The sequence below is a fragment of the Berghia stephanieae genome, chromosome 10, assembly GCF_034508935.2.
Source record: "Berghia stephanieae isolate SIO BIC M18660-M18661 chromosome 10, UCSD_Bste_1.3, whole genome shotgun sequence".
In the NCBI taxonomy this organism is placed as follows: Eukaryota; Metazoa; Mollusca; class Gastropoda; order Nudibranchia; family Aeolidiidae; genus Berghia; species Berghia stephanieae.
The window spans coordinates 31,735,222-31,755,232 of record NC_088369.1 but is presented as its reverse complement, the minus strand read 5'-3'; the positions used below and the strand labels follow the sequence as shown (position 1 = coordinate 31,755,232).

At 35.9% G+C, this 20,011-nt stretch overlaps 1 protein-coding gene across 1 annotated transcript in view; it reads left to right on the top strand.

The window, feature by feature from the left end:
• Positions 1-14,922: 14,922 nt before the first annotated feature.
• LOC144980973 (uncharacterized) overlaps positions 14,923-20,011 on the top strand; it is a 133,066-nt gene continuing 127,977 nt past the window's right edge. The window contains exon 1 of the mRNA XM_078929000.1: positions 14,923-15,151. Coding sequence (XP_078785126.1) covers positions 15,114-15,151 — 38 coding nt within the window. The 5' untranslated portion in view covers positions 14,923-15,113. The remainder of the gene's footprint in view (positions 15,152-20,011) is intronic.

Genomic DNA, 20,011 nt, shown 5'->3' with positions numbered 1-20,011 from the left:
AAGTTAATGAGCTCGATGTTCTATGAGACAAAAATCGCATGCGACTCGCATGGAAACAAACTTGGTTCGGAACCCATATGAGCTTTATTTATTTATTTATTGATCGTGGTATGAGCGAGTATCATCTATGATATTAGATCAAGCGAACGTTTTTGACGAGAGACCAGTTATTGCTAAACAATGCAAAATTTTTCAAGTAAATTTTATTTCTCTTCATAAAATTATTAATTTTGTGTTATTCCTGTTTTAGTTTTCTTTTGTCTCTCGAGGCGGTCATAGAAAATTTCAACCGCAACTGCACGATTTCCCCATACGCCGTATCACGCTATGCCGGCCCACTTCGCTTATCATTAACTCACACGAAATGACGAGCAAGGAGTGTAGTAAATTATTTTTTATTAGATCATGTGTCCCAATTTCAGCTGACGACATTTGTAAACATATTATTTCATCAAGATCAACAAGATTTGTTTTCACCAGGAGCAACATGGAACAGTCAATGTATGAAATAACGTTATCAACAAAGAAATAAATAAATGTTTAGATCACGTTTATGGCAACCACGATACAGTCAAGAATGTAGAGTAAAATATATAAAGGGAGTAAAAATGACTCTTATAAAAGATACAAAACAAAGTAAACAACGTTTCAGCCTTTGGCCTTCTTCATGTAAACAAGAAAATGTTATATTCAATTGGCATTATAGTTAAAACATTTTAGGTAAAATGTGGTGTGAGTGTGTGTGTGTGTACGTGTGTGTGTGGATGTGCGAGAGAGAGAGAGAGAGAGAGAGAGAGAGCGAGAGAGAGTGAGAGAGAGAGAGAGAGAGCGACAATGAGATGAAGTAATGAGATGAATTATAATTGATGAATCAAGATCAAAACTATATAAATCAATCATAAGATAAGGGGACGGGAGGGGGGGGGGGGGTGTATTATTAAAGAATATTAGACAGCGATAGACCCCCTACCTACCTTGTTAAGATCTATCTATCTATCTTTATTTATATATATATATATATATATATATATAATATATATATATATATATATATATATATATATATGTATATATATATGTATATATATATATATATATATATATATATATATATATATATATATATATATATAAGAAATATCGAGGAGAGGGGGGGGGGGGCAGAGAAGTGAGAAAGAAAGAAAGAAAGAGAGACAGACAGAGAGAGAGAGAGAGAGAGGGAGAGAGAGGGAGAGAGAGAGAGAGAGAGGGAGATAGAGATAGAGATAGGAACAAAGTGAGAGTGAGAGAGACAGAGAGAAAGTGAGAAAGCGGGAGAGGAAGAATGCGTTTCAAAGTTATATTTAAAATAAAGAAAAGAGATAAAGAAAACAAAAACAAAAAAACAAAAATAAAACAAAACAAAACAAAATTAGTTTGACCTAATTGGGTAAAGGATATGGGTAAATAGGTAAAAAGTATAATCAAAATAACGTAAACTTAGAATACACTGTAATGTTGGGAGCTAAAGGCGCTTTGTCTATGAGATTTGCTGTATACCGTAACTAAAAGTTGCTTCCCTCGACACTGATATAATAGAGATGGAACGAAATCGACGCTACTCAGTTCTTTGTTATCGTTTTTAGACATCCATTTTAATGATTAGTTGTAACTAAATTGTATCAGTCATTCGTTTAAGGTTACACATAGTTTTGTGTGTTTGTTCGTTATACCGGCTGGTAGATGTAGTGAGGTTTTTTTAGCTTAATGCATAGCATCAATACCGTCAACTCGTACTATAACTGATTTTGTCAATACGTAGCGTGATAACGAGGTTTTACTGTATATGTCAACTCTTTCATCAAATATCACCTTGCAATCAACAATCAATTGACATTTCGAGCCTTTATCAACAAAATGATCTCATCATTATTATTATCGTTATTATTATTACTAGTGGAGAACCTACAATATTTGTGCGGCTATGTCGTCTAGTGGTATGACACTCGCTTTCGGATCGGAAGGTCCTGGGTTCGAGCCTCGCTCGGCGCATAGTTGAGTCCTTGGAGAAGGCTCTTTAATAACATTCTCTCACCGTAATCAGGTGTAAAATGAGTACCTGGCCGTTAACAGCGTTGTCTCAGTCCGAAAAAATTGTAATATCGCCTAACAAGCGTCATGTCCCGTCCTACATGTTAAATGTTGCTGTTGCCCAGGGATCCCTTGAAAAGTGCTTTGAGCACGTTTATTAAAAAAATATTTGCGGAGAAATAAAGGCCATAAGGAGTATGTGATCATCTATTACGATACTACTGCATGTCATGGTGTTTTTATATTTGGGGTAATTCTGTGCTCGATGATAAAGACGTAACATTGGCTTTACGGAACAATGTTGATCCCCAGCCCTATTTCTAAAAAGAATAGATTAACATGATTATCATTACTTGATAGTATCAAGAGAGATTTAAAGTTGCGTCATCATTTTGTTGTTGTTGTGGATACGCTAGAATTGTGTAGAATACATTATACTCGCAATGAAAGTCAAAGGTCAAAAAGGACTGAGTATTACGACATTGAAGATTCGTATTAATTTGAGTCAACGGATGATAGAATTAGCCTGAAATCAAAAGAAGGTTTGCAAGTTACTCGTACAGTCTTTAAATAATAGTCTTATAATGTTTTATATCATTATTATTATTATTATTATTATTATTATTATTATTATTATTATTATTATTATTATTATTATTATTATTATTATTATATTATTATTATTATTATTATCATTTCTTCTTCTTCTTCTTCTTCTTCTTCTTCTTCTTCTTCTTCTTCTTCCTCTTCTTCTTCTTCTTCTTCTTCTTCTTCTTCTTCTTCTTCTTCTTCTTATTATTATTATTATTATTATTATTATTATTATTATTATATGTGTTGCTGTTGGCTTTGGATCCCTTGTACAGCTTTTTGAGAACGTTTAGTGGACATTGCCCTGCATAATGCTCTAGTTTCTTACTTTTGGTAAAATTATATAGATATTAAAATACAGTACTTTTGCCGTATTTGAACGAGAAGTCACGAACCAAATTCAGGATATGACGTCATTTCAAGACATTACATAATACATAAAGATTATATTGATGGATCGTGTGCCTTTGACCTTTTTATCTTTTTTCTATTCCTCGACTTACAACAGGTTTCGTCTAAAAATAACACTGAAGCATGGTTTAATAGTCCTGTCGTCCTTGGAAAAAACCCATTTTAAAGAATTTGGCCAGAAGACTCGTCGTTCAAATATCGATCGATTTTAATAACCCCCATCTTGGCAAAAACTCTCGAATTTTCCCGGGACTTCGCGAAGCAAAGACCGTACCGCTGAGCCACGTAGTTGGGGTTTGTTTTAACCAATCAGGTTGCATGTCTCATAACTAAACGGAATTATAAGCTTGTCTTAATATATTATTGGTAATGGTGTTTTTGTTTTTTTTTGGTGTTGGTTGAGTGTATTCCCATTATGACAAGAAGACCATACCATTTTGGTTATCAATTATCAATTTGTGGTCGAAATATATAATTGCGATTTGTACGTGAGTTAAGTCACCACACAATGAAAATAACATCTTTGAGACGAGAATAGCTCTACATTAAGCTGGGTTCAGAGGACAATTGTAACACAGTGCACATGTCACAAAGAATTAACAGAGAGAATACTGTGGTTGACTATCATTTGATTCTATTCCTGGAGTTTGCAATCCATCGGTATTCAAACGAGCCGATACGTGCGATATGTGTAAAAATAAAAATCCTCTAAATATCGAAATAATATTTTGTTTAGCAGAAAATACGTGCTAAAAGTCTTAATAAAAAAGTAAACATGTCAAAGAAAAAAATGAACATGTCAAAACCACGACGTATTTTACAAAGTCTTTGGTTTGAAAATTGTTGATGAATTTGTAGATTTGGGGGACATTTTAATCGATCGATAATTTAAGTAGAATTATTCTGGCCAATATTGTTTTAAAAATTGTATAAGAACCAACGATAATTTACAATTCAATGTCGAGAAAATTATGAGATACGAATGCTTTAGCCGTAAAATCTCTAACGTTAGGAAAAATTGTGATATTCATCAATGGATAAAAGAAGAATCTTCCTAATTCCCATCTTTCTTGACATGCCGACATCAATCCGTCAAGAGCAACAACATCCATTCAATTTACAACGGAAAACAACATTTTCCAGCAATCCATTACAACATTTGCGTTTTGGAAAAAAAAATTTCCTGGAATTTCTGACCGCTTTTGTCTTTTGAAAGCAACATGCTCTTGAATAATTCGTTCTTTGAAGGCATTTTAACCTTTCACCAGCGAGACGGAATCTATGTAAAATTATAACCTTATTTTTGTTGTTGTTGTCCGTGTCCATAAATTGAGGGATATTGTAATCAAATCATATCTTCGAAATTTTTAATCGTGATATTGTAGATTTAACCGACTATACCAAAGACAACAGTATATTTCAGCGACAGTCGAGTTGGATCGCTGTCAATACTGTCTTGGTTACGATAAGCAGTTTAATTAGAGTAAACCAGAACCGCTGTTATCAAGGGTTAATGAAAAACAGATGATGAAGTCCAAGATATAGGGATGGAAAGGCATAAAACCGTTCTTTCATTGAAAGGGTTGTGATTCACAATTAGGCCTTTGTTTTCACAGTCGGCATTATATTTTCCCGGGTTAAGGACGTCTGATTGATTGAGCTGGTGAAGTTGATAAAATTCTACATCGTTAATATCCCCCCCCCACCCCACTTCTCTCTCTCTCTCTCTCTCACTCTCTCTCTCTCCCTCTATCTATCTATCTATCTATCTCTCGTCCTCTTTGCTTGCAATCTAGTTCAATCAATCGATCAAGCAACAATTTATCGAGTTATCTGGCTACCTATGTTCATATCAACCTGTCAATCTACTTGCCTGCCTGCCTATCTATCTAATATCTATCTATCTATCCATCTATCTGTTTGTCTATCTATCTATTTATCTATCTATCTATCAATCAATCAAGCACTCTTTATATATATATATATATATATATATATATATATATATATATATATACATATAAAAGGCTAAATATATATATATATAATTATCTATCTATCTATCCATTTATATTTCTATCTATCTATCTATCTATCTATCTATCTATCTATCTATCTATCTATCTATCTATCTATATATATATATATATCCATCTGCCTGTCTGTCTTTCTATATATTTACATATCTTATTAACAATCACTCAATCAATCAGTCCATCTTATGTTTTTATTCCTTTGCTTTTACTGGCACTTTTCTACTTTCTTTGTCCCCTATTACCATCTACATATTTTTGGAATCTTCACAGTGGAGAAAATAAATTCTCATGAGACGTCTAACAAGATTTTAAAACAATTCAAATCTTTTCAATCCACGATAATATGCTGATGGTGTCTTTTGCAGGCTATAATTTTCCTACAATAGAAAAATGCTTTTTGTAGGCGTCAGGTCTTCTGGGGATATTCTCAAAATTGTATTAGTTAACGTGTATATAAAGGTGTGGCTTCTCTGAGTAATCCGTGATCGTTAACAAGGACGGGACCGAGGTATTCTCTAGTGGCCTTAAATGAGATGTATGACGTGACGATTTTCTACAAAGTTTACCTTAACCCTTTTCAGACAGATTTCGGTTATGGGCTAGAAGTCCTTCAGAACCATTAGGCCCATGGAGCCGGAGTTGTCCCGGTTTCTATGGAGTGGAAGGGAGAATAGCAATTGCTTATTACCCTTTGGATGAGAACCTAGTCTATTGTAAAGTACTTTCTGCCAGATCTAACAGATCCAGTTCCCAATAATTGTTGGGTGGACAGGAGGATCAGAAAAAAATATCGCTTTCATTCCGGGATCGAACTCATTTCTTTTGCGTGTGAAGCAAGTGTTCTGCCAACTGAGCGATCGGCTCTTAATTATAGTTTAACTGGACATTAAATCCTGGAATTTTCGAAAGTTGATTAAGACGCTATTCACAAAGTTGTTTCGTAGATTGGGATTAGATTTTCTTTTTCAATGAAAATTCGTTATAATACAGTAAAGCCTTTTGCTGAAGTTGACTTAATTTGATACAGTCATTCCTGTAGGTGGCGGCACCCTCCGTTTTTGAAGCTGCGAGAGTGTCTGACTTAGACACATGGCAAAATAGAGCAATTTAAAAATCCAGCTTTCCCGACATACTGTCTGTTTATACAGATGTTACCCATACAAAGGTGTCCGCATTAACAAATTGGACTGCATGTACTCGTCCATACAAAGGTGTCCGCATTAACAAATTGGACTGCATGTACTCGTCCATACAAAGGTGTCCGCATTAACAAATTGGACTGCATGTACTTGTCCATACAAAGGTGTCCGCCATAAGATATAGGACTGCATATACTCACCCTTACACAGATGTCCGACAAAACAAATAAGACTTCATGTACTCGCTCATACAAATGTATCCACTGTAATGTGGTATTTAAGGTGTAGGTAAAATCTTTTTCTTTAAGAAAATTTTATAAAATAATTCTCCACATCACTCGAGCGTTTTACATAGGTAGTCAGCTCCTACACTCACAGAATCGCCCTATTAATTAAAATTTAATTATAGAGGTCTACAAATCCTATGATTTCCCAGTTACATATTACATGGAAAAATATTAAACAGCAATGATCAATGGCTCGTATAGCTGTCTAAGGATATAACCTTCACAATACAATAAGTAATGAATAAAACAAGTTCCAGTCCCACTTATAATTGACAATAAAATTAAGTCGGATATATGGTACGTATTTAAGTGTTTTAAAAATGTTTATTACACATCCCTGGGGCACAAACAAAGGAAAACTACAATATTTTCTTATTGTTGAAAGTCTTAGCTTGGTGGCAGCTGAGGTCCTTAGCCGAACTGGCCGTCTCTCAGGTCTTGATTGCAAGGGTGCCGTTTGATGCAAAGTTGTGAGGCCGGACAGCTCTTCCTATATCCATACCAGGAAGGGATTGAAATCTGGTTTGATATAAATATAAACAGGTCATCAGGTTTCTCCCTGGCAAACTTCCATGGCCTGACTGCGGGACTAGTGTGCCCTCAGACAGGGTAGCAACATGGCCTAAAGTCAGCCCTATTAACATGTTCAAATAGCCTAACAATGTTTAATATAGTAGTCTAACACTTGAATGTTATTATTATATACTCATACATATTTTAAGTAGCATATTTATAATGCTAACGCCCAGATGGCATGAAGTAATCAAATGATAGGTACTTGGAAGAAGTACCGAACTGCATTAGATTAACAAACTACCTAAACCATGGTATTGTAAAACATGTCAAATTACATGTACCCAGTCATACTATCAACCTCATAGGAATAGAGATGTAAAAGTATGCAGAAAAAGCTGTTGAAACAGACTGTAGATCAGAAAGAAATTAAAGAAATTTAAATCAGTGTAATCATTCACCCTTAATTAATGACTATCACACCACTGAATAGGTTAAAATCACGTCCGTTCTTGTAAGATATTTTGTGGGAGAGAACGTCTTGTTGTAATGTGCATATGTTATAATGCACGCGCGTCCTGTTCATTCCCATATGGGTCTTTGTTTTGAAGATGGGGTGGTGGGGCCTGTCTTCCAGATGTTCATACTTTATTTTACATTGTCTGGTATAGGCGGAGTTTGAGCAATGAAAGTAGATTAGGGTTTACTCTGATGTAGGTGTGGAATTTGCATTCTTCGCCAGGGAAGTGTCAATCCAATTAACACATTGCTTCTGTCATAGTAAAGGCGGTAAATGCCCGGTCGACATTTAGCTTGTGACATCCACCATACAAATAGCCCTGCACGTACTCGCCCATACAAAGGTGTCCACCATAACAAATTAGACTGCATGTATATATCCACCCATAAGTGTATATATTTGTGATTTAGATCGCGGGCTTTGGTGGATAAGAATGACAATGAAAACGGATAGATATGTATAATACAGCATCAGACAAAGCAGACTGATAAAATAAAAGACAAATATTTTCAGTCCTCTTCCAATGACGATTAAGCTCAGACAATCCGATTGCCATGCAGATGTGCTACCGTGACAGCACAGATGTTGCTCGATAGTTAGGATGGTTCAATACTTGTATTCATCTGTTCATCTTATTATTTGAGCTTAATGTCTGCTCCTTCAAAAGCAATAAGGAGCGGCAGGGACAAATATTACTGTTATTTTTTAAAATTTCTATTTTGTCTGTCAATGTACCAAACACATCTTTTATCCAAGCAAGATGTCATTCTTCTGTGGTGGGCTCGTGTAGGTTGTCTTCTTTTGCCTCTCGCTATTTCTCTCCCCTCTTTAATTGCATAATTAGTTTCGAGCGCGGTTTGGATTCGGAGATGGCTGGGCGTTAAAGACTGGTGGTGAGATTCCTCAGTGGTAAAGGGCATGTGACCGGAAATGGGGCTAATTTAGTAGTTCACTACTGTGTCCTAGAATAACACGTATTTTTAAAAAATTGGCCAGAAAACTCTTCAAATATCGATCAATTTTTAAATGTCCTTCATCTTGGCAAAAACTCTCAAACCTCGAACTTTATTAAAAACCTCGCGAAGTCTCAGGTTTGAGATTTTTTTGCCAAGATGAGGGTTATTTAAATTGATCGATATTTGAAGGACGAGTTTTCTGGCCAAATTTTAAAATATGGAATTTTCCAGAATACGACAGCGTTGTTGGGGTATAGAGTTTTGCCGTTAATAGAAGCCTGGATAGATGTATAAAACATCAAGGGTTAAGCCACAGGATATGACGAGAGTTCTTTGGGTGAAATGAGGCGTTGGTTGCGTGATCAGTAAATTCTTGCAATTTCCTGAACAAGTTAAATTTATCTTGTTAGCTTTGCATCTCTATCATCTTATCGGATGGCAAACTGTTGACGTGAAGTTCAGTGTCAATGTGTGGGTCGGTATTTCAAGATGACGAAATTGGAAAGGTCAACTACTGGCCACGAAGCAATATATATATATATATATATATATATATATATATATATATATATATATATATATATATATATATATATATATATATATATATATATGATTTATTGTGAACAAGGGCTCCACAATTGTTCAGGGTAGTAGAACTCTTGCTGAACAAGCAATGGGACCGATATCGTTATCGAATGTAGTCGAGATTTTATTTTGACCGTGATTGAGAAGCTTGGTCCGTTAGACTTCTGGCGGGAAACACTTTACGCTAGATCAAGTTTTACCAGAATCGAGGTTAAAGCCAATTGGTTTTTACTATCAGGTAAAATTATCAAAACTATGTGAGGAAAAATAGTTGAATAAACAAAATGTAAATGGTCTGTCCATGTTGACAAGAAAAGGTAGAATTTGCTTCATTATACTAAGAGCTTTCTACACTTATAAGGCATCCGCACTTATAATCGAATTTCAATTATTAGCAGTTTTCAAAAAAATTCAGTAGTCTATAATTGTTATTTTCGACTCTACATTGTCATAAGTACATTTTTCATTACGTTTGAATATGCCTAAAACTGTCTGTAAATGATACATAATGAGCTATTTGATTATTTGATTAAGACAGTCAAAGGACAAGGCTTGTATTCAGCCTTAACCAGATAAATGTCGTAAACTGGAAAGACACGTATTTGAAAATTTGGCCAGAAAACTCGCCCTTTAAACACCGATCGATTTAATCATGGCAAAAACTCTCAAACCTAGGAATCGCGAATCGCCAAGTCTTCCTTAAACATAGAGGATATATCACCATTACAAATCGGGTTTAGAAGAGATAGAAGCACTGCGGACATAGCAGTGGTTGAAAGCCAGAGCGGAAAAATATAAGAAAGAATTTACCACACTTGGAATAGATATGAGTTCAGCTTTCGATTATTTAAAACCATGTTTGAGAGTTTTGTTGTTTTTTTTTTTGGTCAAGAGGAGGGTCATATAAATCAATCGTTATTTTAAGGACACATTTTCTGGTCAAAATTTAGAAGAACATGGCTTTCTTGAGTGCGGCAGTTAACTGGTTAAATATTATCTATTTTTACTTAGATACTATCTAGTTTTCTTGAGCAAAAAACAAACAAACAAAAAAGAAAAAAAAAAGAAAAAAAAAGACCCAAACAATCACAAAACAGAAATGAAAAACAAAAACAAAAGAAAAACAACAACAAAATAAATAAACTAAACAACCCCTCTCCCCCCCCCCCCCCCAAGCATTGGAATCCACGATATTTATTGATACAATTCTATGGGACGATTGATAGAGACAGAGAGAGAGAGAGAGAGAGAGAGAGAGAGAGAGAGAGAGAGAGAGAGAGAGAGAGAGAGAAGGGGGGAGGGGAGAGAAATTAAACGATTTATATCTAGCCTCATAATCAAAGCGATCCAGACACGTTTTCTCAACACCACGGTGACATACTGTTAGTATGTGTCATTTTATTGTATGCTCATGTCTTAAGTTATTCCAGCAAACACCTGCCTGTACCATCAATCGATAGTTGAAGGAATCTTTAGTCATCGCCGCTTCCGTTTTAAGGATTGTCTTCGAACTCCGTAAAAAACCCGAGTTCATAAGAATTGAAGATTACAGTTTTATAGATGTCTGAACCTACAATCTCCCTATTGTAAGTCGAGAAGGTAAAAGTTCAAATTTCATTCATGGCAACTGAGTACAGGGTACCCTTCATTATATTGTGTTACGTCGTAGTCAGGAATAAAGGCGATGTGGTCTGGTGAGTTGACACTCCTTCGTGCCCATTAGCCAACGGCGACTCTTAACATAATACAGACAAGACATTTCCCCTTAAAGACGATATTACAATTTATTCCGACAGAAACAACACTGTTAACGGCCAGGTACTCATTTTACACCTGGGTACTTTGAGAGAACGTGACTAAAGAGCTAACTATGCGCTGCTCAGAGTGGAACTCTAAGTCAGGACCTTCCGATTGGAAAGCAGCAGCTTCATAAGGTGTCACAGCATCATGTTATAATGATTTATCCATGCCGCAAATTCATCGCCGCATTCGTGTACTGACGCGAACCCGCCCGGATTTCTTCACAACGCAGCGCTCGACTAGATCCGTGGTTAAGAGCACTTGACGGCAACAGGTACATGTTGGACGGGTGGAAAGTGCCCACTGACGAAGCGGCGCTGCCGTGAGGCAGGTTTCCGACCGCAGTCGATTCACCGCACCAATTCCCCATCCGGGTACAAACGCCTGGCAACTTCTCTCCCAGTTTCAAGGATTTCATAATTGTTGCCATACTTCGCAAGTCCATGAATAGTGTCGAGAACGCTGGCAACAACGCATAGAGAATTGGGCCGATGTTTTACGTCAACCTTCTCAACGTTCTTGCTAATGCTTCTACCCCAAACTGGAGCGCAGTTCTCCGCGATGGAATAGCATAGTGTCAGGACGGAAGCTTAACCCCCAGGAACTTCGGATTCGGCTCATATGGGAAAAGCTGATCCCCGACGAGAACGTTCAGTTTACGGGTGTGCCAGCCACTCATAGCTGGAATGCTGTAACAACGGTTTTTGAAGTGCTCTTCTTCAGGTACCACTTGTCAAAGTAGGATTTGAGTATCGTAGCATCCTCACTGAGAACGGTCTCGAGGCGGGTCTACACCTTACTTTTAGTCACGAATGCCCACTTGTCCGCGTATCCCAGCCTCAGGGATGAAGTGTTCGGTATGCCGGTAATTTAGACATGTAGTAGTAGTAGCGTATGGCCACACCTCCAAATGTATTTCGTCAACCCAGCTTCTAAAGTCTTCCTCCGCCCTAAGGACGGTTTCGTAGCCACCTTCAAGTTTAGTGACTGAACAGTGGAGGACGATGTGATCGCTGGTCTCTGGGGTTCTCTAGACATAAAACAACATTGGTGCCCGAACAGATCCCCGAGGGACTCCATTTCTCAGTTTCCTGACTTTGCTCGAGGTGTCTCCAAGAGCATATGGTATTGTCTTTCCCCAAGGATTGAAGAGAACAGCTTCAAAGGCGATTGTCATTTCAAGACCACATTATAGCCGCACGAAGCGAGAACTGTCTTAAAAAGTAATATTATTAGAATAACGGATTGAAGCTATATTCATTCTCTCAAATGAAAGCATTTAACTCCGATTTTTATAAGTTATGTTTTCAAAAGGGAAGAAAAGTCTCGACTCTTTATTTTTTTCGTTCCAAAATCATAAGTATTTAGTAGCATGATGTAGAGGATTACGTGACGTAAATGAGCGAGAGGATGGATGATCTTTATTGATTAGCAGCATATATTTAGACTAGAAACACTTTATCAGATTGACACCGGTGGTCACAAATTATATCCACGCGTTTCCATGCGCTATGTGGTATAAGGGTATGACATTCGCCTTGGGAAAGTCCTGGGTTCGAGTCCCGCTCTGAGCGGTGCATAGTTGAGTCCTTGGAAAAGGTGTAAAATGAGTACATGGCGTACCTGAGTTAACAGCGTTGTTGTTTCTGTCGAAAAAGATTCTATTATTGTTAAACAGGCGTCATGTCTCGTCCTTTATGCTAAGTGTTGCTGTTGGTTAGGGGCCCTTGTAAACGCATGTTTAGTGGATATTGAGCGATAAAAAAGCTGAATTTTTTGTTTCGTTTTTTTTCCATGAGATATCAAATGACAATAATAATAATAATAGTAATAATAATAATAAGAATAATAATAATGGTAATAATAATAATAATAATAATAATAATAATAATAATAATAATAATAATAATAATAATAATAATAATAATAATAATAACAATAATAATAATAATAATAATAATAATAATAATAATAATAATAATAATAATAATAATAATAATAATTATAATTATAATAATAGATCTTTATTGTCCATAAATATGGCAATTTGTCATTTAGTTTCACTTGTTCTAACGTTATATGATAACGATAACATTGAACAGATATTTCACTCCTACTTATTCTCTCTCTCTAACTCTCTTTCTCTCTCTCTCTCTCTCTCTCTCTCTCTCTCTCTCTGTATATATATATATATATATATATATATATATATATATATATATTATATATATATATATATATATATATATATATATATATATATATATATATATCTCACACACACAACAATGAAATGTTAAAATTCCTGTCGTGTGGTGTAATCCAATAACTTTTAAAAAATGAGAGTTTTTATATAGCTCAATATCGACTCGACGTCTCAAAACGCTTTACAAGGGGTTCCAGTCCAACAGCGACACTTAACATGTATGACGAGACATAACACCTGTTAGATATTACAAAATATTTCGGACAGACCAACACTGTTAATGGCCTGGTTCTCATTTTAAACCTGAGTACGGTGAGATAACGTGAGTAATGAGCCTTTTCCAAGGACTCAACTATGCGCCGAGCGAGGCTCGAACCCAGGACCTTCCGATCCGAAAGCGAGTGGCATACCACAAGACCATAATATTGTCTTTTGCCACTCGTCCACGCTATTCATTTCTTCTTATTATCAAGAACATAAATGCCAGCTGCAATTGATTTCCAAAATGTCTTGTCTTTATCCCAAACATTGGTCAACTTTTCAGATCAGAGTAACGCCTGAGATAGGTACCGGGATGACTTTGCCTCAACACGATTTGGAGCATTACCTATGATTATTCTCAGGCTTGTTGCATTTAATTCCCATTATTAAAAGACTTGATTTCTTTTTTTTTTATCAAAAGAAAGAACTGTCACAAAACTAAACATAATCCAATTTGTCCAAATCTATAGACACCCCTTGAGGCAAAGATAACCAGCTGACATTACGAGTTCTTTCCATGTTTTCTATCTTCTTCAGTACTTGATAACATTGTACAAATATGCATTTTTATTTCTTTTAAATGTATTTGATTGTCATTTGGACATAAGTGTCTGCAAATGTTGGTGAAAAGAAAATATAAATTTAAGAAGAAAAATTAAGAATATGAAAGGTCATGAAAATAAATATTTTAAAGAGAGATAACAACAAACAAACAACGTCACAATCCCCCCCCCCCCCCCCTCCCTCCAAAAAAAAAAAAGACTAGAGCTTTGACTTGCTCAATATCCACTAAATATGCTCAAATCGCTTTGCTAAGGGTCCCAGACCAGGCCAGGTACTCATTTTACACCTGAGTACGGTGAGGGAATGTGAGTAAAGAGCCTTTTCCAAGGACTTAACCATGCACCGAGCGAAGCTCGAACCTTGGAACTTCCGATCCGAAAGCGAGTGCCATACCACCTGAGCACAAAAACACAAAACAAAACAAACAAAAAGGGAAAAGAAGAACAAGATATTTCAAACTGAAATGTTTTCATCATATCCAGATACCTGCTATTTTTGTCTGTATTTACAAATAATCTTGTGGGCGGCCGTCGTAAATAAGTAAATAGCAATCTCAAGACAAAAGTTGCTCAAGGTAGTGTTGAAAGATCACAACCCCACCCTCTCTCTCTCTCTCTCTCTCTCTCTCTCTCTCTCTCTCTCTCTCTCTCTCTCTCTTTCTTTCTTTCTTTCTTTCTTTATTTCTTTCTTTCTCCTTCAATTTCCAATGATAATCATCATAATTATCTACAACAACCACCTACACGCCGAGGAAGCGAACACTTCGTTACAATTACACCACCCACTGCTTCAAACTCACTCACCCATCTCTCTCTCTCTCTCTCTCTCTCTCTCTCTCTCTCTCTCTCCATTCCATCTCTCTCTCTACCTCTCACGTGCATGATATGATCATATTCGCACCGTGATGTCACCCCGTAGCGTCATCAGTCAACTCCTCACCCATCCTCCCCAACCCCCGCCTCCAAAATCTCTTCCCTCTCATCTTCTCCCTCTTCCTCTAAAAGATATTCCGTACAAGAAAGGTGAGTGGCGGTGTTAGCAATAGCCTTTTAACTTGGGGTAACGGGAAGTTAGTCTGTGGTCATCTTTTGATAGAAGGGTCAGTACCCAGTAGATATTGGAATCCGCCAGGCATACCAGACGTTTACTTATAATGGAGTGACCAGGACTGATGGAACATATTAAAAACTTCACCAATTCAGTTATAAGGTAAATCATTTTTTTTTAAATTATCACTATTCTATTTTTTTAGCATCATTTCTACGATTAAGATGTCGAATTGTGGAATAGTGCTAGACAAAACTGGGAGAGAAAAGCTCACATCACATCACTCACAGTCAAACATCACATCACACCCAGTCAAACATCACATGACACCCAGTCACTCACATCTTTTGAACCCTGTCCATCCAAACATTTTTCAATCTTAAAAATGAATTTATGAAAATAAATGAAATAATAAATCAATAAATAAATAAATAAATAAATACTAAATGAAAATCCCTCATTCTTCATCTGGGAAAGTTTTACTCTTGAGAAGAAAAAAAAAATTGGATGACTCGTGGCGAGGCGGAGGTGCCGTAATAGTCGGATCGTGGGTTCGACTTCCTGATGCCCCAAAAGTTTGTATTCTCTATTGTCTTCTGGAACTTTTTCTACTCACTTGATTTCTTGTTAATATAAACCAGTTTGTACTCACATTGACTTGTATTGATTGAAAGCAATTTAAAAAGCAAGAATAAACTGTTTTGTTCGACTTACTATGTTGTTGAGTGAAAGTGACTTGAAACTTGTAATTTTCTTTGGAAAAAATTTTCTGTTTACACATTGTAGCGGGGGAGGGGGGGGGGGGGGGTCGAGCTATAAGTAGACTTGTCACTAAGATCAACAATCAACTCAAATTTGATCCAATTTTGATTCTGAGATATTTTTTGATTATTTTTATAACATCGTAAAAATGTAATTACCCATAATCACCAAACCAGTGTTTTGTCTCCTCAAAACCTGTTTTAAAACTACAGAGTGAATAAATTTGAAAAGATCAAAATTAAAAACAAAAAAAATCCAAAGCAAACAAAATCTCAGTCAAGCAACCAAAAAGAAACCCCAAAAAATCTTAATCAAACAACCAAAACAATCAACCCGCCCCCCCCCCCCCCCCCAAAAAAAAAAAAAAAAAAAAAAAAAGAAGAAAGAAATCAAACAAAGAAAACAAATAAACAAGAGATTTCGGTGTTATTATACACTGTTTCAATACAAATTTGTCTCATTGAGTGGTGGAAAGTAATTCACAATTAGAACTAATTAAACAGAATATAAATAAATAGCCTTTGACTAAAATTCCGAGTCGTAAGAAAAGTTATCAAAACGCCCGGGCAAGGATTCGCTCATTCGATCTTGACACTGAAAGGCGATCATTTGAGACTTGACACTGTCTCTCTCTCTCTCCCTCTCTCTCTCTCTCTCTCTCTTGAGGATTTGCATTCATTTTGATGGCTTAACAATTATAAAACACTTTCAGGTTTGAAACTTGTCGACAAGTCAAGGGTGATATTATTTAATCCAATGTTAACGCTTTTATTTTGACCGGAGCTGGAAGTAGCGGCGACATGTCATTGTACTGGAGTGTGCTTTATAATTTATTAAACACATTTCCATTGTTTTCTTTGGGGATTTAGACAATATTGTCATCTTGTGTTTACATTTCATAACACATCACTGAGCTCATCGGTCGTTGACGATGTGTGTATATTTTAAGCTCTGATAAATACATTTTTAATGAACTCATTTTTATCATGTAAAATATTATAATTATAACAATATGGAAAGAGCGAATAAATGCGTTCAAACATAAATATTATGTGCAAATTGCGTGTGATAACAGTTATTTCATAAATAAAATTCGTTACATGAGTAAAAATGACATACCCCCCCCCCCCCCCCCCCCCCAAGAAAAAAAAAGTGATAAATTCAAAACCGTTTGTATATTGAGGTGGACGCATTTGCCACCGAATTCGGTTGGTTTATTAGTGACTAAATACAACTTACATAAACTGTTTCAAACATGTGCCTTATTATTTCTATAACGGATAGGCAAGCATCGTTTGTCAATTGAGTGATTTTTTGAAAGCGCATAACTTTTAATACTCTTCTTCTTCTTCTTCTTCTTCTTCTTCTTCTTCTTCTTCTTCTTCTTCTTCTTCTTCTTCTTCTCCTTCTTCTTCTTTTTTTCATTGTTCTTTTTCTTCTTCTTCTTTTCATTGTTCTTCTTCTTCTCCTTCTTCTTCTTCTTCTTTTCATTGTTCTTCTTCTTTGTCTTCTTCTTCTTCTTCTTCTTCTTCTTCTTCTTCTTTTTCTTCTTCTTCTTCTTCTTCTTCTTCTTCTTCTTCTTCTTCTTCTTCTTCTTCTTCTTCATCATCATCATCATCATCATCATCATCATCATCTTCTTCTTCTTCTTCTTCTTCTTCTTCTTCTTCTTCTTCTTCTTCTTCTTCTTCTTCTTCTTCTCTTCTTCTTCTTCTTCTTCTTCTTCTTCTTCTTCTTCTTCTTCTTCTTCTTCTTCTTCTTCTTCTTCTTCTTCTTCTTCTTCTTCTTCTTCTTCTTCTTCTTCTTCTTTTATTATTATTATTATTATTATTATTATTATTATTATTATTATTATTATTATTATTATTAGTTAAAGTCAAAATTAACGAGTCATAACAAATCCAATTGTCTTCAAAAAAAGAATTGATCTCAAACCAAACTTTAACTGGAACTTGACTTGTAAGCTTCACTTCATACCCGAAATATCTTGCTAATACCGTTTGAGACTATTTGTCACGTATGAAGAAGAAGAAGAAAAGAAGAAGAAGAAGAAGAAGAAGAAGAAGAAGAAGAAGAAGAAGGAGGAGGAGGAGAAGAAGAAGAAGAAGAAGAAGTCTTCTTCTGGCGCTGGCTTCCGGCGACAACAGACGTGTTGTGAATGTTTACCTATTTCTACACATATTTTTATTCATTTATTATTCAATCGTCGGAATTTACGCCTAACTTTAATTCAAAATGGATGTGAAGTATATATTGTTCCTGATTTTTATATTTATTAGTATATTTATAAGCATAAATGGTGTTTTAGCCTGTGATTTTGCTGCCAAAAGCCTATCGATAATAATATATACTCCAGAGACTCTCCGATCCCTCCAACCCGTGTCACCCCCACCACCCACTATTGACACATCGTTTATTAAAGTAAGAAAGAGGGGGAGAAAAGGAGGAATAAAAACAAAATTCAACAGACGGCCTTTTCGTCCATTTTTACCTTGTGTAGTGACAGGTAATGTAAGATCATTAAAGAATAAAATTGATGAACTGTTTTCACTGTGTCGTTACAATAATGACTATCGTCAAGCCTCCATACTAGCTTTAACAGAGACTTGGCTCTCTCCTCACATACCATCATCATGTTTTGATATTGAACAATACTCACTATTTCGAGGAGATCGGACTAATGTAAATAAACGAACTGGGGGTGGGGTGTGCACATATATTAACAACAAATGGTGCCACCCCAATAATTGTCAAATAAAGAAAATGTATTGTGACGATTATATTGAATTTATTACTGTTTCGTCACGACCTTATTATCTACCCCGGGAATTTACTCATGTCATCATCATCAACGTCTACATTCCACCATCATCAGACAACAACACAGCGAAAATATTTTGAAGAAAGAAATACAGGACATTCAAATGAAGTCGCCGATGCCTTATTGATGGTCACTGGTGATTTTAACCAATGTAAAGATTTCACTCTCCCGGGACTTCATCAATACGTGGACTGCGAGACAAGGGACAAAAAAACATTAGATTTATTCCTGTGTAATATTAAAAATAGTTACAAATGTTTACCCCGTGCCCCATTGGGTTTATCTGACCACTGCATGCTCTTGCTACTCCCCACCTACCGCCCTGTTTTTAAACGTGTAAAACCAGTAAAGAAAAGTGTACAGATCTGGAACGGAAGTGTGTGTGAAGATTTGCGCGGTTGTTTTGAATGCACTGACTGGAATGTTTTTATCGAATCATGTGATAGTGTGGATGAGCTGAATGACTGTGTGAGTGAGTATTTAAAATTCTGTGAACACCTCGTGTCTTGTAAAAAAGAAATAAAATATTATCCTAACAACAAGCCTTGGATAACAAAAGATCTAAAACTTTTATTGAACCAAAAGAAAACTCTCTTTACTAGTAGAAATAAAAAAGATCTGAAAACAAAACAAAAAGAGATAAAGAGGGTAATATCCAGTTGTAGAGTCAAGTACAAAAATAAAATTGAAAAATGCTTTTCTTCTGGGGATATACGGGACACGTGGCGGGGGCTTAAAACTGCTGTTAACTATAATCCAAAGCCCACGATTATATCTGAAGATATCGAAATTGAAACTCTAAATAAATTTTATTCACGTTTTGACACAGCAAACAAATTTGATATTGAAAATGAAAAACATAAATTAGACAGGGCTTTGGAAGATGAAATGACTATTGAGGTCAGTGAAGAAGAAACGAGATTCGTATTTTCGAAACTAAACGAGAGGAAGGCTGCTGGGCCGGATGGATTGAAAGGAAAATTATTAAAAGAATGTGCCCATCAACTGTCCCCCATTTATACACATATTTTTAACTGGTCCCTCCAATGCGTTTCGATCCCTGAAATTTGGAAAACTTCAAAAATTATTCCTGTTCCAAAAAAAGAAAAACTTGAATCTATGAACGATCTCAGACCTGTTGCACTGACTTCAATAGTCATGAAATCTTTAGAAAAACTTGTTCTTGTTAAAATTAGGAACCAGTTTATGCCATTGAGTGATAGTCATCAATTTGCTTACAAACCAGGACGTGGCGTAGAGGATGCCATTTTGCTGTTTACAAATAACATCTACAGGCATCTAGATCACGCTAAGAGCTATTGCAGATTGCTTTTCGCAGATTTTTCTTCAGCGTTCAATACAATGCAACCTCAGTTGGTTGTTCAAAAATTGACGAGTCTGAATTTAAACAAGTATATAATTGCTTGGGTGCTCGAATT